At 52.0% G+C, this 16,264-nt stretch overlaps 1 protein-coding gene and 1 long non-coding RNA gene across 2 annotated transcripts in view; one reads left to right on the plus strand and one right to left on the minus strand.

Moving 5' to 3' along the window:
• The window catches only part of LAMA2 (laminin subunit alpha 2), a 554,587-nt gene that overhangs the window by 450,387 nt on the left and 87,936 nt on the right, over positions 1-16,264 (plus strand). The window contains exons 42-43 of the mRNA XM_064170111.1: positions 2,981-3,097; positions 7,507-7,689. Of these exons, the coding sequence (XP_064026181.1) occupies positions 2,981-3,097; positions 7,507-7,689 (300 nt within the window). The remainder of the gene's footprint in view (positions 1-2,980; positions 3,098-7,506; positions 7,690-16,264) is intronic.
• LOC135189570 (uncharacterized) overlaps positions 8,949-16,264 on the minus strand; it is a 45,151-nt gene continuing 37,835 nt past the window's right edge. The window contains exon 2 of the long non-coding RNA XR_010308155.1: positions 8,949-9,494. This is a non-coding gene — a long non-coding RNA (uncharacterized LOC135189570). The remainder of the gene's footprint in view (positions 9,495-16,264) is intronic.

Raw genomic sequence — 16,264 nt, forward strand, 5'->3', positions numbered from 1 at the left:
GTTGAAAGTGACAGGGTAAGGGACAATAGAAGAGGGGAGATTGAGACTGGAGATGAGGAAGAAATGCTTGAGAGTGAGGGTAAGGAGACACTGGAACAGGTTTTTCCAGGGAGGTTGTGGAGCACAGAAGCACCCAATGTGATCTTTGATCTTTGATCACATTGGGTGCTTCTGTGCTCCACAACCTCCCTGGAGGTGTTCAAGGCCAGGTTAGATGAGGCCTTGAACAACCTGTGCTGGTAGGAGGTGTCCCTGCCCATGGCAGAGGGCTTGGAAGTGAATGATCTGTGAGGTCCCTTCCAAGCCAAAGCATTCTATGACTCTAGAGTTACAGCCCTGGTGCTGTTTCATGCACTGCAGTACCAAGGAGACATCTAAACATTGTCCCTTAATAAAGAGAGATGCTTTTTGGTTTTGACAGCTGGCTGAGGACCAGTGAGTAAGTATCTTCAGCATGGAATGGTCCAGGATGGAAGGGACCTCCAAAGCTCATCCAGTCCAACCCCCTGCAGTCAGCAGGGACACCCCCACCAGAGCAGGTCACCTAGGGCCCCATCAAGCCTCATCTCAAATGTCTCCAGAGAAAGGGACTCAACCACCTCCCTGAGCAACCTGTTGCTGTGCTTCACCACCCTCATAGTAAAGAACCCTAACATCCAATCCAAATCTGCTCTTCTCAAGCATTGCCCTCATCCTGTCACTGCAGGCCTTTGCAAACAGTCTCCATCCTTCTTGTCGGCCTCCTTCAGGCACTGGCAGGCTACTTTTAGGTCCCCCTGGGAGCCTCCTCTTCTCCAGACTGAACACCCTTATCTCACTCAGCCTGCCCTCATACCAGAGCTGCTCCAACCCTCTGATCATTATCGTGGCCTCCTCTGGACCTGCTCCATCAGGTCCATGTCCTTCCTATAATGAGGGCTTCAGAGCTGGATGCAGGAGGTAGCAGGGTTGGCCACATGGGTATCAGCTATGTGGGTACCAGCCATATGAGTACTGGCTATGTGGGTATCAGCCACTTGGGTATCAGCTATGTGGGTACCAGCCATATGAGTACTGGCTGTGTGGGTATCAGCTATGTGGGTATCAGCCACTTGGGTATCAGCTATGTGGGTACCAGCCATATGAGTACTGGCTATGTGGGTATCAGCCACTTGGGTATCAGCTATGTGGGTACCAGCCATATGAGTACTGGCTGTGTGGGTATCAGCCACTTGGGTATCAGCTATGTGGGTACCAGCCATATGAGTACTGGCTATGTGGGTATCAGCCACTTGGGTATCAGCTATGTGGGTATCAGTCACTGGAGTATCAGCCACGTGGGCATCAGGAACAGCTGCAGCAAGGAGATGTTTGCAGAGGTGAAGGCAGGAGCAAGAGAGAGAGCAGGAACTCTCCTGCTCTTAGATAGGGTTGTGTGAAGGAAGTGGGAGGGGGATAAACTTTGACCTGAGGGGGATCTTCCCCAGGTTTCCCTGCCCACCTTGGGAGTCAGGTTTCCAGACCACTCTCCCACCCCAGATGGACTTAACCTGGAACATCCTCCCCCAAAAATGTGATGGTTTTATTTCAGCCTGCTCTGTTGTTAGTGCATCCTCCTCAGTGCCAGGGCAGCCTCCTGTTTGTCCAGCAGAGGTTGTGTCAGCAGCAGCTGCCTGTGAGACAGCCCAAGAGAAGTGGGCTCTGGCCAGTCTGATTCCAACAGGAAGCTGACCTCTTCCACCCTATGTTTGCTTCATTCAGTCCAGACAGACACCTTAAGAAGAACACTTCAGTAACAGCCTAACCTAGGAAACAAAACTGTGACTAAACATCCCCTTTGTTGGATTTGTCACTGGCTCATGGTGTACATTGCTTGCTTTCTTCTCTGTATCCTAGGAGAACCCTTGATAAAGGTCTGATAGTATGAGGAACTCAAGCATTTAGGGACCATGGAAGTAGAGAACTTAAAGAAAGAGAAGATTAGAACTGTTGGAGCAAATCCAAAGGAGGTCCACAAGGATTATCAAAGGGCTGGAGCAGCTCTGCTGTGAGCACAGGCTGAGGGAGCTGGGGGGGTGCAGCCTGCAGAGGAGAAGGCTCCAGGGGGACCTCAGAGCTGCTGCCAGTGCCTGAAGGGATCCTGCAGGAAGGCTGCAGAGGGACTTGTGCTGAGGGGGTCTGAGACAGGCCAAGAGGGAATGGTTTGGAGCTGAGGCAGAGCAGGGTGAGACTGGAGCTGAGGAAGAAGTTCTTCAGTATGAGGGTGGTGAGACTCTGGACCAGGCTGCCCAGGGAGGCTGTGGCTGCCTCTTCCTTGGGGGTGTCCAAGGCCAGGCTGGATGAGGCCTTAGACAACCAAGCCTAGTTGAGAGGACTCCCTGCCCATGGTAGGGAGGTTGGAGAAGGTGAATCTCTGAGCTCCCTTCCAGCCTGAGCTGGAACCCTACAGCCAGCTCTACTGCACTTCTTATGTGCACAGCCCAGCACCTTAATGAGAAGTGGTTGCTCATTAGTGGCTGATGGATGTGACTTATGAGGAGCAGCTGAGGGTGTTTGGTGTGGAGAAGAGGAGGCTGAGGGGAGACCTCCTTGCTCTCTACAGCTCCCTCAAAGGAGGGTGCAGAGAGGCTGTTGTTGGTCACTTCTCCCGAGCAACCAGAGATAATATGGGAGGAAATGGCCTGAAATTGTGCCAGGGTAGGGTTAAGTTGGAGATGAGGAAAGATTTGCTTGCTGCAAGGGTAGTCAGGAATTGGAACAAGCTGCCCAGGGAGGTGGTGGAGTCCCCATCCCTGGAGGTGTTCAAGAAGCTGTAGATGTGGAGCTTCAGGGTATAATTTAGTGTCATGACAGCTGGGTTATGTCTGGACATGATGATCTTGAAGGTCTTTTCCAACCTTAATGATTCTGTGCTTCTGTTGTTATGCTTTTAAACTTATGTGCCTAGAAAGGCTGGTGGAAACAAGGACTGAAAGCTTCTCTGCTCTGTCCCTTCTTGCAGCAAAGGGAGCTGATCTGGCTGGCATGCAGAGCAAGCTGAAAGATGCTGATGAGAACAGCTCCATTCTCCTGGCAGTGCTGAATGAAACCTTGGGAAAGCTCTCAGCCATTCCTAACGGTAAGTTGGGATGATGCCACAACAGCTGCCTCACTCCCACTCTCTCTGTTTCGTTTTGCACCACTTAACATCTGTCTGATTCACCTCTGCCTGTGACCATGCTGTGGGCCACTTTGGCCATTGGCCACAGTAAGATGATGCAGATTTAAGAGGGAGATCTGAACTGAAAACAGCTGCATGGGATGAGTTTGTGTTGTGGCAGTGTGAAAGGTGCCACACTCCGGCTGGGTGCAGAAGGGTTCAGAAGGAAAGTACAGGCTGGGAGGTGATCTGCTGGTGAGCAGCCTCTTGGAGAGGAGCCTGGGAGTGCTGGTGGAGAACATCCATGGCACAGCAATGTGCCCTTGTGGCCAAGAGGGCCTAGGAGATCCTGGGAGGCATTAAGCAGAGTGTGTCCAGCAGATCAAGGGAGGTTCTCCTCCCCCTCTACTCTGCCCTGGCGAGACCTCATCTTGAGTACTGCCTTCAGTTTGGGGGTCCTTAGTTAAAGAGGGACAGGGATCTGCTGGAGAGGGTCCAAGGGAGGGCTAGGAGGATGGTGAGGGGACTGCAGCACTGCCTGATGAGGAGAGGCTGAGGGACCCTTAGTCTGGAGAAGAGAAGACTGAGAGGGGATTGAATCAATGTCTATAACTATCTGAGGGCTGGGGGTCAGGAGTGGGGGACAGGCTCTGCTCACTGCTCCCTGGGATAGGACAAGCAGCAATGGATGGAAGCTGCAGCACAGGAGGTTCCAGCTCAACACAAGGGGGAACTTCTTGGCTGGAAGGGTCCCAGAGCCCTGGCACAGGCTGCCCAGAGAGGCTGTGGAGTCTCCTTCTCTGGAGCCTTTCCAGGCCTGTCTGGATGTGTTCCTGTGTGCCCTGAGCTGGATGGTGTGGTCTTGCTCTGGCAGGGGGGGTTGGACTGGATGACCTCTTTGGGTCCCTTCCAACCCCTGCCATCCTGTGAGCCTGTGAAAACAGCTGTGTGGGATGAGTTTGTGTTATGGCAGGGTAAAAGGTGCCACACTCGTGCTGTGTGCAGAAGGGTTCAGAAGGAAAGGGATGGTACCAGCAGTGATAGTCCAGTCTGAGCCAGTCTCTTAAGTGAGAAAAAGCCTTTCCATGAAGCCAGTGTTTAATGAGCCATTGTAATGTGGCCACTATAATTGAAGCCAAGAAGAATAAAGACTTCCTGCTCTGACAGAAGAAGCAGGGTGAGGCTTGCTCTTGAAACCTCCTTGATTGATGCTGGGATGTCACTCACAGCCGCCCTTGGGTGTTGTATGTCTTCTTTAGGCTGTAAATCACTTGGAGCTGGAGCAGCCTTTCCTCAATGGGCTCTGAAGTGCTGTGCACATTTGTAATTCTGTGTAGCCAAACAAACCCCAGCCCAAACCTCCCCAAAGCCTATTTATCACAGCTCTCTAAGACTCATTAAAATCCCCGAGTCTTGGGCTGTTAGCTGCTTTGTGTTGTGGCAGCGAGAGGCAGGGAGCTGTGATGTGGCTTCCTCTTAATGGACAGTGATCAAGTATTGTTTTAGAGAGTAAAGAGGGGTTTTGTCAGGGTAATCTGCTGTGACTTTTCTCTCCAAGGAGCACTTCATAAACTGAAGATGTGCCTTCAGACACACGGCTAAAGAAAAATCTCTCTTCTGTCTGATTTGTGATGGTCTGGAAGGTGCAGGCTGCGAGTGAAAGCTTGGCATGAAAAGTGATTTACTGTTCCTCTTGCCTCGTTTGTGTGGCTTTGAGAGTGCAGATAACTGAAAAGTTTTGGCTTAGGTTTAGTGATCCTTGCAATCAGAGCTTCACAAAAATGAGCTTTAATGTGTCATGCTCGTGGAGTGCCACCTCCTGGATTATAGCCCCAGGTATTGATGTGGCTATTTCCCTTCTCCTGCACACACAAACAGTGTGGACCTCTGAGACCAGCTGACCTTAGGGCACAGAATGCTAAATATGGGACAAGCCAAAGAATCACAGAATCACAGGACTTTAGAGGCTGGAAAGGACCTCCAGAGCTCATCCAGTCCAACCTCCCTGCCAAGGCAGCATCACCCAGGGGAGTTCACACAGGAATGGTTTGGAAAGGCTCCAGAGAAGGAGACTCCACAACCTCTCTGGGCAGCCTCCTCCAGGGCTCTGTCACCCTCACTGTAAAGAAGTTTCTCCTCATCTTGAAGTGAAACCTTCTCTGTTCCAGTTAGTGTCCATTGCTCCTTGGCTTATTGCTGTGCACCACCCAAAAGAGTTTGGCCCCAGGCACTGACCCCCACCCCTCAGAGATCTGTGCACATTGCTCACATCTCCTCTCAGCCTTCTCCTCTGCAGACTGAACAGCCCCAGGGCTCTCAGGCTGTCTCCATGGGGGAGATGCTCAAGTCCCCGAATCATCTTCGTGACTCTCTGCTGGCCTCTCTCCAGCAGGTCCCTGTCTCTCCTGAGCTGGGGAGCCCCAGACTGGACACAGTATTGCAGCTGTGGTCTCAGCAGGGCAGAGCAGAGGGGGAGAACCTTCCTAGCCCTGCTGGCCACACTTGTCCTGACACTCCCTAGGATGCCAGTGGCCTCGTTTGCCACAGGGACACATTGCTGAGCCATGAAGAAATTGCTGCCCACCAGGAGTCCAAGAAATATGAGATGTGCAAGCAGTAGGAGTGCAGTAAGCTCTTGTCATGTCTTAAGAGTTACAGGATGCTTGCTCTTGGGACAAGGACACTCATAAAACCGAGCAGATGTCTATTAGGAATGAAAATCAAAGCAAATAAATGGCATGGAGAAGAAAATGCACTCAATTAGGTGTCCTTAGGAGAAATAACAGATGAGGATGGGGGAGGAAAGGACCCTGACATTTATCTTCTTCCTCAAGGATTCAAGAAAGCACAGAGCAGCTTGAACTAATAATTCTTGTGTCCATGTTGCACTAATAGCCAAATCTAAGCAGAAGGATTCCAGACTTGGGATTGAGTGCAGCATCAGTAAGTTTGCAGATGACACCAAGCTAGAAGCAGCTGCAGAGCTGTTGGAAGGTAGCAGAGCCCTGCAGAGGGACCTGGCCAGGCTGGATGGGTGGGCAGAGGCCAAGGGGATGAGATTGAACAAGGCCAAGTGCAGGGTTCTGCACTTTGGCCACAACAAGCCCAAGCAGCACTACAGGCTGGGGCCAGAGTGGCTGAGAGCAGCCAGGCAGAGAGGGAGCTGGGGGTGCTGGGAGAGAGGAGCTGCAGAGGAGGCAGCAGTGCCCAGGTGGGCAGCAGAGCCAATGGCATCCTGGGCTGGCTCAGGAGCAGTGTGGGCAGCAGGACAAGGGAGGTTCTTCTGCCCCTGTGCTCAGCACTGCTCAGGCCACCCCTGGAGTGCTGTGTCCAGTTCTGGGCTCCTCCATTGCAGAGAGATGTTGAGGTGCTAGGAGGTGTTGAGAGAAGGGCAGCAAGGCTGGGGAGGGGCCTGGATCAGAGCCCTGTGAGGAGAGGCTGAGGGAGCTGGGGGTGTGCAGCCTGGAGCAGAGGAGGCTCAGGGCAGAGCTCATTGCTGTCTGCAGCTGCCTGCAGGGAGGCTGTAGCCAGGTGGGGTTGGGCTCTGCTGCCAGGCAGCCAGGGACAGAAGAAGGGGACACAGCCTCAAGCTGTGCCAGGGCAGGTTCAGGCTGGATGTAAGGAAGAAGTTGTTGTCAGAGAGAGTGATTGGCATTGGAATGGGCTGCCCAGGGAGGTGGTGGAGTGGCCGTGCCTGGAGGTGTTGAAGCGAAGCCTGGCTGGGGCACTTAGTGCCATGGTCTGGTTGGTTGGGCAGGGCTGGGTGCTAGGTTGGGCTGGCTGAGCTTGGAGCTCTCTTCCAACTTGGTTGGTTCTATGATTCTGTGATTCTATGAACACATCCATATGGAGCTTGAAAGTCTCCACAGAAGGAGACTACCTGGCCTTCTACATCTGCTCTACCCTTCTCCTGTGTGCAAACACACCCAAATCATTAGTGGTGCACCCACAAACTCCATGGCAATTTGGTGTAGGACTTCACTGTTAGAATCATAGAATGGGTTAGGTTGGAGGGCACCTCAAAGCTCAGCCAGTTCCAATCCCCTGCCATAGGCAGGGACACCTCCCACTAGAACAGGTCACTCAAGGCCTCATCCAACCTGGCCTTGAACATGTCCCTGGGTAACCTGTGCCAGTGTCTCACCACTCTGAGTCTAAAGAACCCTTCCCTAACATCTAGTTTGAATCTCCTCCCTTCCAGTTTAAACCCATTGCCCCTTGTCCTGTCCTTACAAGCAGGGGCTTGTAAGGGGCTGTCAATAGTCCCTCCCCAGCCAGGAGGGAGCATCCACAACCTCCCTGGGCAACCTGTTCCAACTTTATTCTTAAGCTGTGTGTAGGAAACTGCTGCACTCTAAAATCATTTTGTTATCCTTTTCTCCCTACAGATACAGCTCTAAAGGTACAGGCAGCCAAAGAGAAAGCCAGACAAGCCAACAACACTGCACATGATGTCCTGGCCCAGATTAAAGACCTCAACCAGAACCTCCTGGTCCTGAGAAAGAACTACAGCAAACTGGCAGATGATGTGGCAAAAACTAACGCTGCGGTGAAGGATCCTGTCAACAACAGTAAGATCTTCTCTGAGGTGTTTGGTGCTGAGGGTTTGCAGTTGGTGCTTTTCATTTCACAGCTCAGAAGGCAAAAAAGGCACTCCAGGGTTTCACTCACTTGGCATTCCTGTGCTGGGATGAAAGAAATCTCTATCTGAAGGTGTCGTGGAGGGTTTCTCTACCACCTACGCCAATTGGGGCAGAGGGGAGAAATGAATTGGGGCCAGAGGATAGTCTATAAAATAGGTATTTATTACCTTCAGTATTCTGCACTCTCACCACCCCCAGCCACTCTATATTAATATTAAAAGGATCTACAGGGTCATGGAAACATTCCAGGATTAATACCACACTATCACTTATTAATAAGTAGCAAACATTCAAACTATAAACAGAGAGAGGAGTTTTCCCTGCAGCAAATACCGCTTGGGGTCAGCATGCTGCTTGCCTAGCAGGTGGGCTGAAAGCTTTCTGCTCCATGGCAGAGGCAACAGACACTACAGAGGCATTAAAGCATTCACTTACAATTCTGATTAATTATCAATCACCCTCTGGGGCTATGTCGCAGCCTATTACTAGTGTCCAAGCTTCAGGGCAGTCTTTGCCCATGGACTTTGAGACTGGAATCCTCCTGGCATCTGGGGAAAGGAGAATCTCTGACCTTGTTCTACTGGTGTCGGATGCAATCTCTTGCCCTTGTCTCCTGGCTTCTTCTGGACTCTCTGTCCAGGGGTTCTTGGCAGGACCTTCAGGTGCAGAAGGAGTAGGATGCTGTGCAGTCTGAGCACGGTCTCACACTGGCTACATAGGCTGATGATGTGCAGACAAGTGGAGTCTGCTCCTGTTAACTCAGCGGCATTAGTGCGCTTACCAGGCAGTGCTAAGGCAGCAGGCATGCAGCAGGGTGCACAGCTGCACGGGAGCCTGAGCTCTGTAGGTAAGGGCAGGCAATACAGGATCAGGTCCTGGTAACTCACCGCAGTGGCATGCAGGTGTGCACAGCTGGCTGGGAGCCCATGGGGGACTCTGTCTCCGTAATAACAGTGCTGGTGAGTCTAAGCCTAATAATGAGCCTGAACGTGAGTGAGCATGAGCAGGGAAGCCCAAGCACATTGTTTACCTGTGTACCCCCATTTATCACATGTGGGCCAAGATTAATGGCCCCTTGGCCACAAGAATGACCAGTCAGGGTTTGGCAGTGTTGTGGAGAGGGATTCTCAGCACCTGTGCTGGTTTTGGCGGAGGGGAGAAATTAATTGGGGCAAGATAACATCATATAAAAATATAGATTTATTAAACTCAATATTCTGGACTCTGCCACCCCCAACCACTGTATATTAATATTAAAGGATTCTTTACATGGTTATGGAAACATTCTAGGATAAAATATGTACAGGAACTTATTAATAGGTAGCAAACATTCAAACTAGAAACAGAGAGAGGAGTTTTCCCCGTGGCAAACGCCGTTTGGGGTCTCTATGCTGTTTGCCCAGCAGAGCAGGCTGGAGCTGATTCTGCTCTCTGGCAGAGGCAACAGATATTACAGAGGTATGAAAGCTTTTACTCACAACTCTTATTAATCAATAATCACCCTCTGGGGCTACATCATAGCCTATGCCTAATGTCCAGACTTCAGGGGATCTCTGCTCATGGACTTTGAGGCTGGAATCCTCCTGGCTTGAAGGGAAAGGATGAATCTTCCCAGTTTCTGGGGAAATAGTGGTCTCTGACCTTGTTCTCCTGGCAAAGGATGCAATCTCTGCCTTTGGTGCTGCTGGCTTCTTCTGGATGCTTTGCCCAGGGATTATGTAGGATCTCAGGTGCTGGAGGAGAAAATGGTGCAGGCTGAGCACGGTTCTCATATGGGTAGCAGGCCATGTGTGTGTGCAGACAATCCAGAGTCTGCTTCCTGGTTCTCTCAGCGGCAGTGGCACTTACCAGGCAGTGATAGGCAGAGGGCATGCAGGATGTGTGCAGCTGCTGGGGGACTGTGCTTAAGTTAGTTCTGCAAGAAAGGCATGCAGGCAGGGGAGCTGCGAGTGGGTCAGAGCAGGAGGGTCTGAGCAGCTGAGCTATGCAATTGAGTCCGAGCATGGGGGTCTGAGCTATGCAGGTGAGTCAGAGCAGGAGGGTCTGAGCAGCTGAGCTATGCAATGGAGTCTGAGCATGGGGGTCTGAGCTATGCAGGTGAGTCAGAGCAGGAGGGTCTGAGCAGCTGAGCTATGCAATTGAGTCCGAGCATGGGGGTCTGAGCTGTGCAGGTGAGTCAGAGCATGAGGGTCTGAGCAGCTGAGCTATGCAATGGAGTCTGAGCATGGGGGTCTGAGCTGTGCAGGTGAGTCAGAGCATGAGGGTCTGAGCAGCTGAGCTATGCAATGGAGTCTGAGCATGGGGGTCTGAGCTGTGCAGGTGAGTCAGAGCATGAGGGTCTGAGCAGCTGAGCTATGCAATGGAGTCTGAGCATGGGGGTCTGAGCTGTGCAGGTGAGTCAGAGCATGAGGGTCTGAGCAGCTGAGCTATGCAATGGAGTCTGAGCATGGGGGTCTGAGCTGTGCAGGTGAGTCAGAGCATGAGGGTCTGAGCAGCTGAGCTATGCAATGGAGTCCAAGCATGGGGGTCTGAGCTGTGCAGGTGAGTCAGAGCATGAGGGTCTGAGCAGCTGAGCTATGCAATGGAGTCCGAGCATGGGGGTCTGAGCTGTGCAGGTGAGTCAGAGCATGAGGGTCTGAGCAGCTGAGCTATGCAATGGAGTCCGAGCATGGGGGTCTGAGCTATGCAGGTGAGTCAGAGCAGGAGGGTCTGAGCCTCTGAGCAGCTGAGCTATGCAATGGAGTCCGAGCATGGGGGTCTGAGCTATGCAGGTGAGTCAGAGCAGGAGGGTCTGAGCCTCTGAGTGTTTGAGCTATGCAATGGAGTCCATGCATGGGGGTCTGAGCTGTGCAGGTGAGTCAGAGCATGAGGGTCTGAGCAGCTGAGCTATGCAATGGAATCCAAGCATGGGGGTCTGAGCTATGCAGGTGAGTCAGAGCAGCTGAGCACTTTGTTTACCTGTGCACCCCTATTTATTAAGTGTGGGCTGAGATTAATGGCTCTTTTGGCCACTGGAGTGACCAATCAGGTTGGCAGTCAGCCAAACCTTACCATAGTAGGCAAAAGCTCTTGCCTGGACTTTCCCAAATAATGGGGATCACATGGATTTGCCCCAGGGAGACATGAGCTGGGTGTGTGGGGGCTTACACAACCAGGGGTCCTGGCAGCAAAACATGTCCAGGCGAGGCAAGGCATAAATAAGCCTCTTTTCAGACCTACAGGCCCTCCACGACAGGACTTTACATAGAAAAAGAGTTTTACATCTTAAGGACTGCTGTTAGTAGTTGGGGGAGGGGGAAAAAAAGCTAATGTGAGCTGCAGGGGGAAGTAGTGGATAGATTTGTCCCACAGACTGCTTTGTGAAGTGTTTAGGAGGTGTGTAATCAAAGATTCTCAGTGGCAATTGACTCCTTGATTCAAGCAAAATTCCATCTGTTAACCTTCCCTTCAGGCAGTCAGATAAGCAGCTCTGGGAGGAGCACCTGACTGCTCTCACAGGAGCTGCTGCTTTGGGTAGAGCACTGAAGACACTTAAAGAACCATGGAATGGATTAGGTTGGAAGGGAACTCAAAGCTCAGCTCAGTCATAGGCAGGGACACCTCTCACTAGAACAGGTTGCTCAAGGACTCATCCAAGCTGGCCTTAAACATCTATAGGGAGGTTGTGGAGCACAGAAGCACCCAATGTGATCAGAGATCACATTGGGTGCTTCTGTGCTCCACAACCTCCCTGGGCAACCTGTGCCAGTGTCTCACCACCCTCACTGCAAACAACTTCTTCCTAACATACACTTTCAATCTCCCCTCTGCCACTTCAAACTCATTCCTCCTCCTCCTGCCATTCCCAGACCTTGTCAATAGTCCCTCCCCAGCCCTCCTGCAGCCCCCTGCAGATCCTGCAAGGCCACTCCAAGGTCTCCTGGAAGCCTTCTCCTCTCCAGGCTGCACAGCCCCAACTCGCTCAGCCTGTGCTCAGAGCAGAGCTGCTGCAGCCCTCTCAGCATCTTTGTGGCCCTCCTCTGGACTGGCTCCAACACTTCCATGTCCTGCTTGTGCTGGGGGCTCCAGGACTTAAAAAGAAAGATTTTAAAGAAAGAGAGATTCTGAGAATGTTTGTTTTTTTTTTGTGGTTTTGTATCTTTATTGCAGTGAATTCTGCTAACAAATGTGAGCTTTGATTTAACACTTCCACTTTGGTTGTGGGGGATAAAACTGGATTGTAAATGCCATCCTGATTCATGGTTGGTTGCTAGAGCTTAGGGAGTGCACAGGCAGGGCTGACCACAAAGCCACAGTGCCTTTACTAGCCTGGGCTCCCCAGGCTGCTGTCAGCTTCATGGAGTTGGGCACATGAAGACATCCTCCAGTTTAAGAGGTCAACATTCTCATTCTACAGAGAGGTATCCTCTTCATGAGGTTCAGTAAGATAAAGGGCAAGGTCCCGCACCTGGGTGAGGGCAGTCCCTGTTATTAGTCCAGTCTAGAGGGGATGATGAGACTGAGAGCAGCCCTGCAGAGAAGGACCTGGGGGTGCTAACGGGTGACAAGCTGGACAGCAGCCAGCAATGGGCACTGCCAGCCTAGAAGGCAAATGGCAACCTGGGCTGCACCGAAAGAAGTGTGACCAGAGAACAAGAGAGGTGACTCTGCCACTCTGCTCTGCTCTGGGGAGACCTCAGCTGAAGTGCTGGGCCCAGCTATGGACCAGTACAAGGAGTGGGTCCAGAGGAGACCATAAAGATGATCAGAGGGTTGGAGCACCTCTGCTATAGGAACAGGCTGAGAAAGCTGGGGTTGTTCAGCCTGGAGAAGAGAAGGCTCCAGGGAGACCTTGGAGCAGCCTTCCAGTACCTGAAGGGGACCTACAGGCAGGCTGGGGAGGGACTGTTTAGAAGGACTTATAGAGATAGGGCAAGGGACAATGGTTTGAAACTGGAGCAGGGGAGGTTTAGGTTGGACATCAGAAGTTCTTCAGTATGAGAGTGGTGAAACACTGGAACAGGCTGCCCAGGGATGTGACACTCACAACCACATGCTAAAGTAGATGTAGCTTCTCTTGTATTCAGAATGAGGAGGCTGTGGGTGCCCCTGCTGGAGGTGTTCAAGGCCAGGTTGGGTGGGACCATGAGCAGTCTGATCTAGTGGGAGGTGTCCCTGCCCACAGCAGGGGGTTTGGAACTGGATGAGCTTTGAGGTGCCCTCCAACCCAACCCATTCTGTGGTTCTTTATGTAGATAAATGCAGTACATAAAAGGTATTGAGTTTTTTCTAGACCAGTGCTATCCATTGATGTGCTTCACGTTTCTGTTCAGCTCTTCAGAGCATTTTCTCACATTATCTTCTGTTTTCTCTCTTCCCTCTGTCTCCATCCCATGCCTGCAGAAATCCGTACGTACGTTTCCCTTCTTGCTGCTTTTGTTGTGCCTTTGCCACTCAGGGCTGGGGCAGGGCTCACCACCAAAGCTTCTGCATGGTGCTCTGCAGCTCACATGCACTGAAATCATTCAAAAGCTGCTTTGGGAAAGCTCTGAGATAAAAATGACTTAGGGAACTCATTTCACTTCTGCCTAATGCCCAGAAGCATCCTGAAGATTTCATATCCATGTCTGGGTGACTTCAGAAACTTCTGTGCTGACTTCCACGCTTTGTCTAAGCATTATTAATGTCCTTGTTCTACTATTATTAATTGTGGTGATGGTGATGATGATCATGATGATGACAATAATGACACTGGTGAGGTCATGCCTTGAGTACTGGGTTCAGTTTTGGGCCCCTCACTACAAGAAAGACATTGAGGGGCTGGAGAGAGCATCCTTCAGCAAGGCCTTTGACACTGTCCCCCACAGCACACTGCTGGCTAAGCTGTCAGCCCATGGCTTGGATGGCAACACTCTGTGCTGGGTTAGGAACTGGCTGGAGGGCTGAGCCCAGAGAGTGGTGGTGAATGGTGCCACATCCAGCTGGCAGCTGTCACTAGTGGTGTCCCTCAGGGATCTGTGCTGGGCCCCATCCTCTTTAACATCTTCATAGGTGATCTGGATGAGGGCATGGAGTCAGTCATCAGCAAGTGTGCAGATGACACCAAGCTGGGGGCAGATGTGGCTGGGTTGGAGGGCAGAAGGGCTCTGCAGCAGGACCTTGACCACCTGGACAGATGGGCAGAGTCCAAGGGGATGGCTTCAATAGCTCCAAGTGCAGGGTGCTGCACTTTGGCCACAGCAACCCCATGCAGAGATACAGGCTGGGGTCGGAGTGGCTGGAGAGCAGCCAGACAGAGAGGGATCTGGGGGTGCTGATTGATACCCACCTGAACATGAGCCAGCAGTGTGCCCAGGTGGCCAAGAGAGCCAGTGGCATCTTGGCCTGCCTCAGGAATGGTGTGGCCAGCAGGAGCAGGGAGGTCATTCTGCCCCTGTCCTCTGCACTGCTCAGACCACACCTTGAGTGCTGTGTTCAGTTCTGGGCCCACCAGTTCAGGAGGGACATTGAGATGCTTGAGCGTGTCCAGAGAAGGGCAACGAGGCTGGGGAGAGGCCTTGAGCACAGCCCTACGAGGAGAGGCTGAGGGAGCTGGGATTGGTTAGCCTGGAGAAGAGGAGGCTCAGGGCAGACCTCATTGCTGTCTGCAACTACCTGAGGGGAGGTTGTGGCCAGGGGGAGGTTGCTCTCTTCTCTCAGGTGGCCAGCACCAGAAGGAGAGGACACAGCCTCAGGCTGTGCCAGGGGAGATTTAGGCTGGAGGTGAGGAGAAAGTTCTTCCCTGAGAGAGTCATTGGACACTGGAATGGGCTGCCCGGGGAGGTGGTGGAGTCGCCGTCCCTGGAGCTGTTCAAGGCAGGACTGGACGTGGCACTTGGTGCCATGGTCTGGCCTTGAGCTCTGTGCTAAAGGGTTGGACTTGATGAGCTGTGAGGTCTCTTCCAACCTTGGTGATACTGTGAAAAATACTGTGAAATCCAGAGAAAGACAACCAAGCTGATGAAGGGCCTTGGACACAAGTCCTGTGAGGAGCAGCTGAGGGACATGGGGTTGTGTAGCCTTCAGAAGAGGAGGCTGAGAGACCTCCTCACCCTCTACAACTCCTTGAAAGAGGTTGGAGCCAGGTGGGGTTGGTCTCTTCTCACATGCCACAAGTGACAGGACAAAAGGAAACAGCCTCTACTTGTGGCAGGAGAGAGTCAGGTTGGAGGTTAGGAACAATTTCTTCTCAGCAAGGGTTCTCAGGCACTGGCACAGGCTGCCCAGGGAGCTGCTGGAGTCACCCCCCCTGGAAGTGGTTAAAAGCCACACAGATGTGGTGCTGAGGGAGGTGGTTTAAGGCTAGTGGTTAGCAGCAGTGGTGGGGCTGTGAGCTCTGGGGAGTGGTTGGGCTGGGTGAGCTCAGAGGTCTCCTCTGACCTTCTATAATTCTCTGATTGCTTATTTTTGCTGCTGTCATTAATTCAATCCACATCCTGCTGAAAAATGCAGGTTTGTCCCTTTCAGACCTCCACAGCCTCATTCTAGCCAAGTGTTGCAATCCTCAGACCTGCTGTTGAATTGCCAACATTGAGTCACTGGTTGTGTGTTGAGAGGCAAAGAAGTCATTTGAAGCTTGAAGGCAAAGAGAGAACAAGTGCCCTGATGAAATGGTTAGGCTCATCTCACAGAAGAGGAACACAACCAAATCTTGCACTTTACTCTTACTGGGCTTTTATTTCCCTTCATTACACGTAGAGAACTTCCAGCTTGTGGCCAGAATAAAGCCTATTTCTAGTTCTGGAGTGGATCCAGAAGATGATCAGAGGGCTGGAGGACCTTTGCCTGTGGGGACAGGCTGGAAGAGCTGTGGCTGTTCAGCATGGAGAAGAGAAGCTCTGGGGAGACTTCAGAGCAGCCTTCCAGTACTTGAAAAGGGGCTACAGGAGAGCTGGGGAGGGACTTTTGGCAAGGGCTGGGAGTGACAGGATGAGGGACAATGGCTTTGAGCTGGGAGAGGGAGAGTGGAGAGTGGAGATGAGGAAGAAATTGTTGAGAGTGAGGCTGGGGAGACACTGGCACAGGTTGAGGGTGCTGAGACACTGGCACAGGTTGCCAGGGAGGTTGTGGAGCACAGAAGCACACAATGTGATCAAAGATCACATTGGGTGCTTCTGTGCTCCACAACCTCCCTGGAGGTGTTCAAGGCCAGGTTAAATGAGACCTTGAAGAACCTGGGCTGGTAGGAGGTGTCCCTGCCCATGGCAGGGGGGGGTTGGAAGTGAATGATCTGTGAGGTCCCTTCCAAGCCAAACCATTCTGTGAGTCTATCTGCTGCTCTAGCTCAACCAGCAGTAGTGTTCCCAGCAGCAGAAGTAGTGCACAAGCAGAAGGTGCAGGCAGAAAACAAACTGCAGTGCTGAAAAGATCCCAGCACACTGCTGTGGGGCAGACAGGGTGCTTGGTTTTCTCCTTGTGATACCTTTGATTGGCTGGGGGTTGAAGCTGGATGATCTTTAAGGTCCCTTCCAACCCAACCCATTCT

This window comes from Pogoniulus pusillus, chromosome 33 (genome assembly GCF_015220805.1).
Source record: "Pogoniulus pusillus isolate bPogPus1 chromosome 33, bPogPus1.pri, whole genome shotgun sequence".
In the NCBI taxonomy this organism is placed as follows: domain Eukaryota; kingdom Metazoa; phylum Chordata; class Aves; order Piciformes; family Lybiidae; genus Pogoniulus; species Pogoniulus pusillus.